The sequence below is a fragment of the Toxotes jaculatrix genome, chromosome 17 (genome assembly GCF_017976425.1).
Source record: "Toxotes jaculatrix isolate fToxJac2 chromosome 17, fToxJac2.pri, whole genome shotgun sequence".
Taxonomy (NCBI): Eukaryota; Metazoa; Chordata; class Actinopteri; family Toxotidae; genus Toxotes; species Toxotes jaculatrix.
This window is the reverse complement of record NC_054410.1, coordinates 18952856-18967327: the sequence shown is the minus strand read 5'-3', so window position 1 is coordinate 18967327 and position 14472 is coordinate 18952856. Positions and strand designations below refer to the sequence as shown.

The 14472-nt window shown below is 40.8% G+C and overlaps 1 protein-coding gene across 1 annotated transcript in view; it reads right to left on the bottom strand.

Moving 5' to 3' along the window:
- The window catches only part of sobpa (sine oculis binding protein homolog (Drosophila) a), a 35506-nt gene extending 21034 nt beyond the window's left edge, over positions 1–14472 (bottom strand). Inside the window, 7 exon segments of the mRNA XM_041060888.1 lie at positions 530–681; positions 3654–3747; positions 3749–3780; positions 3783–3845; positions 4367–4576; positions 4771–4891; positions 14344–14472. Coding sequence (XP_040916822.1) covers positions 530–681; positions 3654–3747; positions 3749–3780; positions 3783–3845; positions 4367–4576; positions 4771–4891; positions 14344–14439 — 768 coding nt within the window. The 5' untranslated portion in view covers positions 14440–14472.

Here is a 14472-nt window from a genome sequence, read left to right as displayed (position 1 = left end):
TTAACCAAAGTTGTTTCAACTAACTAACCTTGACCCTAACTTTCACCAGAGTTGTTTATTCGCCTAAATTTAAAGAAATAATTTGACATTTTGGGAAAATATGCTCATTCTCATCAAGAAAGTTACATAAATTGTAATTTTAAATTTTTAAAAATATATATGTAAACACATACGCGTAAGTATGGACGCAGTTTGTTTTTTGGAAATAAAGTGAATAAGTGTATTTTCCCAAACTGATCCTTTAATTGTTAGAACCTTTTCAGTAGACAAACACAATGACAATAGCATCGTGTCCAATTCATGCAATTCTCAACGATTATTCACCACATGGTAACTTACAAGTATACATCATGGTACATCGATTCATTTGATGCTTGTTTTGTGAATTTTTGGATTTTTTATATTCTCCTCTCGGCCTCACCGATGATTATCACATACGGTTGCCAGAAGATATGTGACAGTGTAACTGCAAAGTTTCTAAAAGGTGTTATATCACAGTGCTCAGCTGATCATGAGGAATGAATTTTACCTTGTTTCTCTTAAAATAGGCTCTGCGGCAGGCGGCGAAGCACTTCTCACTGCAGAAACTCTTCAGCTCACTCCCCATGCTCAGAGAATAGCGTTTGACACCGACCTTCTGGCACCAGGCACACATGATCTGCACATTGGATGCATCCTCATCTAGAGACAAACAACCAATTGTGAAAGTGAGTTAGGATGGATCTCAGGTTCAGTGTGTGTAATTTAGTGGGGACAAACAACCATTCTTTCCTGCATTAGCTCTTAAATCATAGACCTTCATCCTGAACCTTCAGGCCAAAAGGATCATTTTTTTATTATTATATATTTTAAGTTTTTATTAAAAAAAATCTTCTTACAAAAGATTATTGTTAGCTTCACTACAGTTTCACATAATCATTAACAGCAGGGCATTACTGGAAGTGTTATCTAAGACTCATAATGTCTTCTATAATAACCTATATTGACCTTGAAGTACATGTCTTGTAGTTTGTGATCAAAGTGGCAAAATATGCTTAGGCAAAGATGTGTTATATCTATTATAGTATATAGAATATCAACAAGCCCGCAACAACTACATGTATTAAGCACGAGGACCAAAAGGCATTAACTCTACTGATTCAAACCAGCTGCTGGGCTGGTTAAATCCGCTCAAGATTCAAGCCACAAACCACTGTAGGATTTATAATGAAGCCCTGCCATGAGTAAATGTAGTAGAACCGGATGAGCCTGGGACATACGAAAATGCCTATTTGTGGCTGTGCTCTGTGGGAATTAGAGAGCCTGAGGTGGACACAGGGATGTACTCTGATGATGCTGGAGATGATGGGATGGGCTCTGACGGACGGTGTGGTCTGAAAGTGTGATGTGGATGTGTATCCTGTGTGAGGGTCTCACACACAGAATTTGAAATAATTCTTGTAGAAATAATTCTTGTAAAATTTCAGATGGGTGAGATCCGTCTCACAGAATAATGCATTTGATTAAAAACAGCTGAGAAAATTACAAGAAAGTGTTTGTTTGACAAGTTAGACCACTCCTTCCCGACGGACAGGTAACACAACTCTGATTTGAACCAACCAGATGTGAAGGAAACTCTACCCATCAATCTAACACTCCACACAAACACTAAAAATTATGTGAAGCAAAAGTTAACTTTGTTTTTTGGTTCGTCCCTTTCTTACTCCCAAATTATTCAGAATGAGGGCACTTCAAGGGCAAGAACAAGAAAAAAACATGAGGGAATAGAAGCAGAAATAAGTAAATACATAAGCAAATGAACCCAGAAGCCCACAAGGACAGTTACTATGACTAACAAATATTCACATTAAATACAAGACTGCGTGTAAAATGGATTTCATGTAAAGTACAGTCCTAGTCATATTGCAAAGGTTAGGGCTATAGGATGTTAATGATACAGTGAAGTGTAAATGATTTTTGATAGAGACAATGTTGGTTGATCAATTATATACTGAAATGAAATAATAAATGGGGACTGTTATAAAAAACAGAAACAAATTCAAGACAGTGATAACAAAGTTTTCTTTGAGAAATTCCAATATAAAAGTACTTCATTTAGAATTATACATGTAAGAAGGAATATCAATAAAAGAAAAAATAGATGTAGAATTAAAAATAAAAATAAATATTAAATATTGTCGATAGCAGTTAGTATTTGGTGTTGTGTTGTGTTTTTATGTGTATATTTGTATGTGTATGGGCATTTTTGGAGTAGGGTTCTGACAGTTAAGGTGGTCTACAGTGGGCTGTCAAGAAGTTGAGTTCATGTACTGGATTTTTAGAGCATCTACTGTTTATTCATTTGATATATCTAAGTGTGTACATTTTATTTTTCAGTTAATGCTGCTTTGTCAAAATTCATGACCTGGGTGGGAGGACGACCTTAAGTTCCGCTTACTAAGGCTAAGAGGAGGCATTCTGAAAAACAATGATGGATTTGCAGCTCAAACAGAGGATACCCACATCTCCTCTGTCTCCTAAGGTTCATGTGTTACCCCTCTCAAATTTCTAAGCAAATCCACACATCCCTCCTTTAAGTAAAATTCATTATATTCTAGACCAAAAAAGCAGTTTTTTTGAGAACCACAAAATCTAATCCACTGAAATGTACAATAATGGCTTCAAAACTAGTTCCTCGTGTTGACCTTTGATTTAGAGGTATGTTGGTGCAGTGCTGCTGTGTGGTCAATGTGGGCAACAATTTATTTTAACAGACCCTCAGTGAGAATGAAATGCCTCTTTTGTGGTAAGCTGTAACTGCTGGTGATGAACTGTGGGCTTTTAGTGCCATTGCTGTTGCAATGAGACAGATCCACCCAGATTCCCTCCAGTATCTCCCAATTATCACATTATGACTATGCGGGTGTGAGGGTGAAGAAACGCAGTCCCATTAGTCTTTCACCCCCGCTCACCTCCTTATCGTACGCTGGCCGGGCTTTTCACCTCTTGGTGAGCTTAATGGATCTACAGGGCCATCAGATTTTAAGTAAAGACTAACTCACAATTAAAGGAATAACTCCCTGGGGTCCTAAAGACAGCACAGTGGACCGAACATGCATATTTAATGTATTTCCTCTCCTCTGCTCTCTGTCTCATTCCTACAGTTCCTCTACCTATTTTGTGTCTATCTCGATTTTTCTGCTCCCTGCAGTGATAAAAGAAAAAACAATAAATAGTTTCTTTCTCAACTGACTGAGTAGGTGGGTCAGGGTTTGTACAATGCTTGGAATAATGTTTGTACCACAGCGTAATGAACAGGATCGAAGGCCAACACGGAATCACAACACACATTTCACAATATCTCAACAGTTTCATACAAAGAGACATCTTGAGGTGGAGTTGTTTTCACCCTCCCACATCCTGGCACCTCGTAACAAGCCCACCTCAAAACACTCACATCTGCACGAGGAGCAAAATAACATGCCAGTAATTATGCAGCCTCCATTTTAAATGCCACCATCATGCGCCGTACCTGCACCTCAAAAGGTCCTTTGTCGGATTTTGCAGGGCACATGAATAATTCAGCGTATGTGTAGGGGTAGGGGGTGGGTGGCGAGTTAAAGGGGGTGTTGGCCGGGTGGTGGAATGGTGCTGGGCTTTAAGTGGGACCACACCATCTGTTTCCCCGCCTAGGCAGGGCCAGCGGGGACTCCTCTTGGGCGATGCCAAGGCGGCTTGCTCCCTCCGTCGGGGCGTACCAGCCTCCTGTGCCACAGCAGACGCAAGGGATAATGAAGCCTCTGTCTGGCCAGGGAACGCGGACACATCCTCAGAGAGTTGATGGGGTAATATTGACACTTGGGCAGGTGGAGGAAAACAAGGTGTACAGCAGGTAGCTAGCTCATTAGTCGCCTGTCCCTGGCTGATACGGAGGCTTTCAGGCTTTTGCAAAAACAGAAAGTTTTAACGGTGCATAAACATTCAGTTTTCATGCTAACTGCCCGAGAATTAGCAAGTAGGTTTATACTTTCAGGACAGTCTGTCTGGAGAACAGCTGTGGATGAAATCCATGACACTTCTTCAGGTTGGGTGTTTAAACTGAGGACATGACTGTGAATGTGTTTGGTCATTTGGGTGAATACATCAGCAATCAGTGATGAGCTGAAAATGACCTTGATTTTTTTTTGGGAAATTCAAAATGTAGCGAAACACACAGATGGGTACGCATAAAACAGTTGAAACTTTATGTAGTGGCTGTGAAGGTGGGCTAGTTTGCCCATTTCAGTGCATTATGTTTCCTGGACAAACAAGGACTTGTATAAGCCTAAACTATTTTTCAATTAATCTCCTGCATGTGTCTCTCCAAAAAGGTGTCAGTGCTCTCTACCTGCAGGGGGCTTGATCAGTGGCGGAGGGATCATGGGGACTATGATGGGCAGGTTTCCATGCTCCTTGGTGCTGGGCGTGGAGGTGGACGGTGTGGTGGAGGGCTCCGTGACTCCATTCCTGGAGGCTGGCAAAGACTGCGAGCTGTTGGCTCGATCCGGAGAGCCCTCGCTGCTCTCCGTTGAAACTGGGATTTTTGGCAACAAGTTTTCTAAACAGGAGAAATTGAGCAAAATAAAGCATTACTGAACAACTGATGAGATGCTGCGACACTCTGTGCAACTTCTGCCACAATGTAAGAGCTGAGGATGCTTAAAATTTGACTCAGTGGGTCACATTTCACTCTAGTCCCAAACGCTGCTTAAATAAAAAACACCATACACACTGCATGCTGGATTTCCGTACCTTTGAGGACAGAGATGTGCTGTGGCGTCTCCCCTATCTCCAGGTTGTCGGAGTCTCTCAGCTCCACCTTGTCGTAGCCATACCAGCCCAGCAGCTCATTCATGGTGTTCTCTGCAAAACTCTGCAACACAAACAGTTGACTGGTGAGACCCACAACAAAGGTCTTCATACAGAAATCACTCAGAATAAAACACATTACACTTGAGCTGTTAATCTTGCAATACAAGCTGCTACAGTGCTGATAAGCGGTTCTGTAGTGAATAAACAGTAGCAAATTAAAAATGAGTAACCCTTAACAATTTTGACATTTTCACATGAAATACAAATGTTACCCAAGCTAACATCTTACTGTTTGGAGCAGGATAAAGATACATTTGGGGAAAACAACAAGCGATAAATCACTTGTTATAACAGCAAATGCAACAGTTGTTAGTTTGTTGTGCTTCTCCTGAGACCTTGACTTTACACACCACATTTTTTTCAACTAATTAGGCAGAGATATTACAGCCCCACTCAAAATGTAAAGCTTTGCCAAGGCATAGATTTTAACTCCGGGTCTTCTTCATAAGTATAGGTCAAGCTAATTGGGGCTAAGTCCTGTCCAAATGCTGCTGTGTGCATCCAGCTGAACTAATGGCCCCTATCATGTCACAATAAATGAGGAGGATCTTATCAGAGTGTAATAAAGAGAATGGGGACCCAATCACAGCACACTAACTAGAACAAAAAAGTTATCACAATACAGGAAAACAAAACCCACAGTACAGTAAAGACAGAGCAGCAGCAGAGATAAGGGGTTGATTTGTGATGCTGTTACTGACATTATAAAGCTTCCCTCTTTCTTTTTTTTTTTTTTTACAGCTTCTCTGATTGGTTGAAAATGTTGTCACTGCATCAGTAAAATGGCACAGGAGTTAAACGGACTAAGGGAACCACTGATTGATTCATTCATTATCAGCTGAGGCTGAGAAACACAGCCACATGTCAGAGGTTAGACATATTTTTGTGTCAGGGCTGATGTTGACCAGCACCATACTACTGTATCGTTGCAACAGAGATATTCTGTTTATTTATAATGATTTATTTGTTGTATGGTATTATGGTACAGTTCATTCTCAGTGAGCTTTAACCTCTAACAGAAGCCAACTGAAAGAATAATATGTTAAAACTCATTTTCCATTTAGTCTCCTCTTATGTACCTGTAGGTTTAAGCTTTTTAGCATCCTATCCACACTGGCTATATAATGTTGAAAGAGTTTATGTATTTCATGCACTATTTCATTAAATTCTCTGTGTACATTATTTTATACATATGTCCATTAAATCCAGCCTGAAATATCTGGTGTCTCCACTGGAATTTAAAAATCATTTCTGTGGGTTTGAACAGTGTTTAGCTTCACAGCATGACTGACCCACAGCTGTGCCACTGATTGTTACTGAAAGAATTCGGCATACTTGGGAAAGGCGCTTATTTGCATTCTTGCCAAGAGTTAGATGAGAAGATCAACACCACTGTTCCTTCAATATAAACCTGGAGCCATAGGGGTTATCCTGGATTAACACATAGATGTTTGAAGGTAACAAAACCAGCACCTCAAAAACTCACTAATGAACACGTTATATCTTTTCTGTTTTAATCTGTACAAAAAACATGTGTATAAAAATTACAAACTTTGGTTTTGTGGGGGTTATGTTTCTTGGCTGTGTGCAGTGACTTCTTATTTAAAAAAAACAGATAACGAGATACCCCCATTAGTGAGCTTTAGAGATGGCTATAGATAATCACCTGTGTTTCCAACCTTTATGCTAAGCTAAGTTAATCGCCTGCTGGCTTTAGCTTCATATTTAGTGTAAAACACAAGTGAACCAATCACAGCACAGCAGAAATAATAAAGTAAATTAGTATCACAATTGTTACTGATCAATAAATAACGCTTAACAGTTAAGAAAATATAATAATAATCACGTCTTGTGACAGAGAGCCACCCAATTTACTTTGAGCAAGGCAGTAAAGTCCCAGCATTCCCCAGCAGCACAGAAATGCAGAGTGTTATGCAGATAGTTAGTGCACTTATGCAAAAACGAATAAAACACTATGCAGGTGAAACATCAAAGTATATCCTCCATAACAGCCTCTCACAACACAGTCAATAAACACTGTACTAAAAACAAAACCATAACCCAGCTAATGCATACAGTCCATTATCACCATACGCCACTCAGCTGGAACATTCCCAGAGGCATCTATTCACTGATCCCTAAACTATGGTAAATGTTTGAGCTATCATTTGACTGTAATATATAGATGAAAATGTTCATTCTGGAAACAAACCACAGAAGTATCTGAGGATGAATCAGCTGTAATTAGCTGGTCTGTGTGATAAAGTATTAGTCACAGGTCGCTAAACTATCCGCTTAGAGGAAAAACGGCTCTGTACTCTGAGATGGTGTTTTTTTCCAAATATGGATGACAATTTTCCCTTTTTCTTTTTTCAATTTTTCTCTAAACAATAAACACTATGTTAAGACAAGGTTAAATTTGGACTAGTTTGGCTTTAGGTATAAGACCTGCCTGTCAATTAGGATACAACAACAGCTTGTTTTACAGGTCTGCAAGGACAAACACAATGTACTGTACAGTGCGTTGCCACGGAGATAACCCCACCTTCTCTTGCCTTTGGTGGGTTTGTTCCAGATAAAACTGACATGACGCGAGTCAGTTCATTATTTTATAGCCAGTCCCACTTTAGCCTGTACATGATCTCATCATGGCAGCAGCTGTCACCCATCAGTCACTACATCAAGATGTTAAATGTCAATTACAAACAGCTCCCATCGATATGTTAGAGCCAAAGTGATCATGTTAGAGCGGTTCAGCACCACCCAGCACATCTGACTCTGAGCTGATGTAAATTTAACAGCAAAATATAGATACACACACAGACATACACGTACATGTACATCACTGCATTCTGAAAGAAAAAGTGGAAAAAGCAACTTGAGATTGTGGCCTAAACTGAACTATGTCATCTCCTCTCTCAAACAATTCCCACCTGCCTCCACTGTAGATTCTATGTAAAGCAAAGATGCTGGTGACAACTATTGCCTGTTCACCTATAATAACACAAAAGCACCAGACAGTAATTATGATGTGGCGTCAGCACCTTGCACACATCAGGTTTATGTCTACTAACTGGGCTCCTCTATGATGTTTCATACCAAGAGGATGAGACAGGAAAAAAAAAAAGTTCTAACTCGGGTGAGTCCAGATTTCTCTGAAGACAGTTCATTCACTGCTGCAGGCAGCTCTGCAGTATTGATTCAGGATTTCCTGTGGGTGGAAAAGTGACCATATCTGAAACCAGAATTTAATTTGGGCAAGTGGATCTACAAGGTGTATTTTCAGAATAAAATGCCCTGTGTAGCTCTAAAAAATAAATAAATTAATAAAAGGACAAAACTCTGACACCGCATGGCCTGGTGTACCCTGCACATTTAAGCCTGTCTGCGTCCACAGCCTGCAGACAACAGGTTAGTCCACTGACTCAATTACTTGATACAAATTCAATTAACAGAGCACCAACACAAAGTGCAGTGTGGATATTGCTTACAGTGGTACTATAGTACGAGAGATACAAGTGGGAATGAGCCCACACACACACACACACTCACACACACACTTGTTTAGACTGAAGCAGAAGTATCTCCTTGCATATTTGAGACACTGTGGTACAGTATAGGAGTGACAGAGGCAGATTTTCTCCAGCATCATCAGCACATTCCCTCTGTTTCTAAGCATTTTAGAGAGAAATTCATGATGAGTCGTATTTGTATCTCAGAGTAATAGTGCTGCTCTGGGATCAGTTTTGCCTCAGTTTTGCTTTGTACATCCAGAGCATATGGTTTCTGCTATTCTGTGCAGAAGTGAATGTGTGATAGGCAGAGGAAGGACTTGTCTAAATGCTGGGAAGGCATTATTAATGAAGAATGACAGGGGTTATTGATCTGTCTGTTACGAAATACCACTGTGGTGCGGTGGTCAATGGGTAGAAGAGGAACAAAGGTGCAGGGCGCGGTTCGAGTCAATGACAGATGAAGTCAAAGCACCCTGTTGTGGTGGGTGATGAGGAGCGACCACGTACTGCACCTGCAGGAACGGTTCTGTTTATAGCATGAACACAACATGTGTGAACATCTGGAGCTCTCTGGACTCTCTGGAATTTTAGACAGCGTCAGCGTTCAACTATGAATGGAATTGGAGCAGTTATTTACAGTAATTAAAGTCTAATCCAAACACTTAGATTCTCAGCTTTTTTTGTCACAGAGATTTTGAAAAATGGTTGTTAAAGCAGTGAAGGCTGTTAATGAGGACAGTTTGTGTTTGCAGATGTAACTACACCTGTGTTTGAACAATGATGAGTGACAGTAGTGCTCGCTCTGCCTGAAGGTTCCTGTAAGTCAGATTTAGTACCACTTCCTGAGCAGAGCAAAGTTAAGTTCTGACAGCTATATACACAATCATGTCTCCCACAGAGACACCATATGAACACTTCTTCACGGTGCTTTGCATGACCTGAAATTGTAACTGAAATAGCCAACAAATTTCTTGGTTTTCTTAACTAGGAGGGATATTAACTCAAATTTCACATACATGCAGTATGTGTGATGCAGATGAACTGAAGACAGTAGAGAGGAGTCTGCAGGTGTGAACACAAGTAGCCAAAGTTTGGTTTTACACACATTGCATTCTGAAAATAAATGTAATCAGGTAAAGAGAAAGTATGACAAATAAACTAAGAGGCAGAAACTTCTCCATAAGTTTTCTAATACAGTTACAGCATAAATGTCCCACTTACGGGCAATAATGTCAATTCGTAACTACCAACCAAAATGTGGCAGAGCTCAAGGTGCACCCCTTGGCAAGCACAACTGCAGCAATTAGCCCAACTGCAAGGATGAAACCTTGAGACGAAAAAATCAAGAAGAAAATCCTCCTTTTGAACAAATGAGTTGGAGCATAACCCAGCCTGAATGTACTCCTGAGTAAAACGGATATAGCTGTAAAATAACCAGATCACGGCGACAAAAACACAGCATCTCTCTGTGTCTCCCTTTCCTTCCTACCATCCTGTCCTCTGTGTCACCCTACTACTTTGAGAAAGTGGGAGTATTATTAAGAGTGGAATCTAATCCTGGTTGGCGGCTCATCAAAGCAGCGGCACCAACTTTGGCTCTAGCCGAGCTGGGGAGGAAGAGGCGTTGAAGACACAGAGGCAGCTACAGATGTCTATATGTTACACTGGATGTAAAGCCTTTTCATCTGATTTAACACAGACAAAATCTCTGTTTATCAGCTTTACTCATCCCAACAGCTTCTAAGAGCCTCCTACAGAGCAATGGTCAGCTGGAAAGGCAGTTCCCTTTTTCAGAAAAAAAGGCAACATTTGCTAAATTGCATTGCCCTAGCATGGGGAGTTGGTCTGTCTATCTCGTCCATCTGTTTAAGACTTTGGTGCAAAGCACAATATCTGGACAATTACTGGACAGACTTCCATGAAATCTGGAATGAATATTCATGGTCCCCAGAGGATGATTCAGAATGATGTGTTTGACCCTCTAGGACCTTTTGTTTAGCAAGACCACTAAGTTAAAAATTCCCCTTGACCAACACCTCCGGCCATTACCAGGTTATTTGAACAGCTCATTGCTGCACTTTCACAAAACTGGTAGTGGATATTCATGGTCCCCAGAGAGTGAATCCTAAATCAGCCTGCCTCTACTACTGCCTTTGTTGTGATGGATTAGACCTCTGATGTGGTGATGACACTTTGGTGCACTGTAACAAAGAAGAAACAATCAGCTGGAAAACACCCATTTAGCATTGGTCAGAAACCCAGTAAGAGACAAGTAAGATGGTGGTTTCACAGAGCCTTGGATCCTTTAGAGAGTTTACATTTAAATTTGGGGGATAATTAGTGGTACAGTGGACCATAATCATAATTTACTCATGATAAATGACCTTCAGTACAGATGCAGTTGGCACTTCTCTGCCATGCTTTCAACAGAAGATAATGATAAAAATGCATTTTAAATCCTGTTTCTCCACAGTCTTTCCCCTTGTTTCCCTCCAGTAAGACCCAGACATGGTGGGTAAGACTTGTGGTAATGATGGTGGTGGGAATTGGATACCTTGCGGATAGAAACCAGATCAGGTCACAGTACACCGTGATAAAATTCCCGAATCCACACGCCAAGTTTCCCTTTGCCTCCTCCTTCTCCACTTTTCCACTCCCTCGCTCTCTCTCTCTCTCTCTCTCTCTCTCCCTCTCTTCCTCTGCCTCTCCCTCTCCTCTGCTTTCATTTCCCTCTACTTTCCTTGATATCTGATCCAGCAGAGACACTCAGGTTACAGTTTTTACAGCTTAGCCAGCCCAGCGCTGTATACATTCCTTTCTCCCCTGTTTCTTACCCCACTCTCCAGCTTCTCCTCTCCCCTCCATACCCGCTCCTCCTCCTTGATTACTCACCAGGGCTTATTTTACTGTGGCACACGTTAACCAGCCATATGAAGGAAACACTGTCAGACTGTTGGTTTTTCAGAGGAGTATGATCCCTCACAAGGGCACATTGTGGGTCTGTGTTAGTATTTTTTCCTCTGGCTTTGGTCTGAAATACTGACGCTGAGAGAAGAGAAGAGAAGGGAACAAACTGAGTCCTTTCGTTCTGAACACTTGGAAAAGAAGAATCTGAGAGAAACAGAAAATCAGTGCGTTTAAATTCACCTAATGGATTTACTGGTGAAGCCATCATACAACCAGTGACATAGTGTTAATTACCTGCAACTCTGCAGGTCATAATCTTGGCTCCAGGTTTGCATTTGGCTTTGAATATAAGTGTAAAACCATGTCATGTTAAATACATCCATAATTATTATTATAAACCAGATTTCGCTCATCAATCACAGTCTAAATGTAAAGGGAACATCTATTTTCTGTTAGATTAAGTCGCTTTAAATTAAAGTATATCTTTTTTGTGGATAAGTGTGTGAATATGTGAATAGGTGTGTGTGCTTTTGTCTGTATCTGTGTGTGTGTGTGTGTGTGTGTGTGCAATGGGATATGAAATTCAAGGTAGTGTAACGAGCTGCAATCGAACTTGTTTAGCCTTGGAAAGTGTTTTGACACCATAACCACATCTGCTGCTCCATTCACTAACTTCCCCTGGTATTGATAGAGATACTGGAGTTGTCATATGGGAGAGTGTTGATTTTCCTACCTACCATCAATGCAACATTACATTGACATATCCAAAAATTCCCATTACTGACATTTTAATTTGGTCAGGTGTATCTTCCCTTTGACTCCTCCACCATTTGACTGATCGCACTTCCATATATTAGACTGTAGTGACAAATAAAACAGATGACAAATTAAGCTGCTTCCATCAAATGAGATGTTTAACTGACATGCCAGCTCTCCTAAACATATTATAAGCAATGTCAATTCACTGAATCCTGAATGATGACCAGTGTCACAAAAATCTATCATCTAACAGCGAAACATACAGACCTGCAAATAAAACATCATTTCTGACTGATGACTGACATCATATAATTACTTGGTCAGTGTGATAAATTATAACAGAAGACATCTCATTTGATTTTTTTTTTACAATTCAGTCCAAACAGGTTTATGGTGGTATTTGTCTGATATTTCCTTTCTGTTAGTAAAAATAACCAAATTAAATTGGTAACTGGGTAACTGAAATATCTCAAGACAACACTGTGCCTCAAGGATGCTCATAAAGATTTCTGCCATTTTTAATGCTCCGCTGATGCTACCTCTAGTGCTCCCCTGATAAGAAATAAGGAAATTTCTCCATGGAGAGACCCTGCCTGACACCCCCCTCGTCCTCCTCCTGCATCCCTCCCTCCTATCATCAGGACCTGGCAGCAGAGGGATGGGTTTACTGTATTCCCTCACAAACTGAGGAGCGTGACAAATGTATATATTTTTTTAATTTTATCAACGAAAAGTTACAGTTTAACAAGCAGTTAAAATTCCACTATTCACTGAACTCACCTTTGTCTAGACCTCCAGTTCATTTACAAGGAGGTCTCTAATAATTCAGTGTGAATAGGCATCTGTTCTTGCTGCAACTAAATGGAACACACAAGGAAAATATCTAAAATACAGCAGATTACTCTGTTAATTAATAGCCTACATTATCATCTAATATTATTGTAGTGTACTGCCTCTTCCTGATTGCTCTGTGATAATTATAAATGCGTCTTTGGCAGCTGAGCTCCCCAACGAACCATCTAGATTGTCATCAATAAAATGCATTTTTTTCTTTTTTTCTTTCTTTTTCTTTCTTTTTTTTTTTTTTTTTTACAGTAACAGAGAGGAAGCAGTGACAAATGAACGCGGCTGGTATGTTGAAGAGGTCTAAATACAAAAAGCCTTTATACCAGGGTTGTTTCAGGACTCGCTCAAAGCCAGCACCCTCGCCTTTCCTCTGAGAGCCTAAAAATCACTATATCCACAATTATTCCCGGTGTGATCACCTGCATATGCACCCACAGCAGCAAAAACACTGGGTGCTCGTGGGTCTCCAGCCAAATGTGTACAAACAATGAAGAGATGAAGACAAAGCGTACACACAGCCTGCCTCACACACACACACACACACACAAATGCCAGGAACACTTTCTTTCTCCACAATGAACCGCACGGAGCACAGGGCTCAAATATCACAATGTGCACCGAGCACCAAAAAAAAAAAAAAAAAAAAAAAAGACACGAATAGAAACAACATGTGGCTGAATATTGGGATGGAACCGTGCAGGCCGAACACAGGAGACAATGTGCTCTTGTCGAATGCGTAAAGCTCACAGACTCACATCTGGATCACACGCCTCTGGGCAGCTGGGCAACACACACACACACACACACTCACACATACACACACATAAACACAAACACACGACACGAACCTCGACTCAGAGGCAAACCCACACAAGTCGACATGGACCCGCAAACGCATCGTGGATATGCAAGTGCTCCCCCATTGATTTATACTAATTATGAACATTGGCTGCCCTCCTTTGCGCCGTAGTGTAATAGTATTAATAGTAGGCTAATAGTAGAGGCACTGTTGACGCCTTCACTGACGCACTGGATTTTCCATTAACTCTGAGTAAGCCACGAAAGGCAGGGCACACATACTGCGAAATTATGACATGAAGCGACAGGAACGCACACTGTATTCTTCACTGATTCAAAACTTAGCCCACTACTAGAACAGTAGCAGTGAATGGGTGCCGCATCCATTGTGCAAGACGGTATACTGGCGGAGTGCGCTGCTGAGGCTGGCATTCATATGGATATGACAATAGAACTTAGGCACAAAAAAAATCATAAATCAAAGTTTGACCATCATGCAGTCAGTTGCACTTGAGTCTACATATTTCACTGAGAACGCCTGGTTAGTGCCTCAACACACATGCAAGCTCCTCACAACCACTCTGTTTCCACGCGTAATCACATGCAGCTGGGCACAGACCCCCTTTACCTTCATCTCTTCATTTATTTCCCTTTTCACTGGGTGTGCTGGTTTTCGGCTTCTTTTATTTTCCGGAGGTCTACCCTCTTTTTCCATCTCTGCCATGTTTTCTCTGTGATACTTCTGTCAATATTTGCG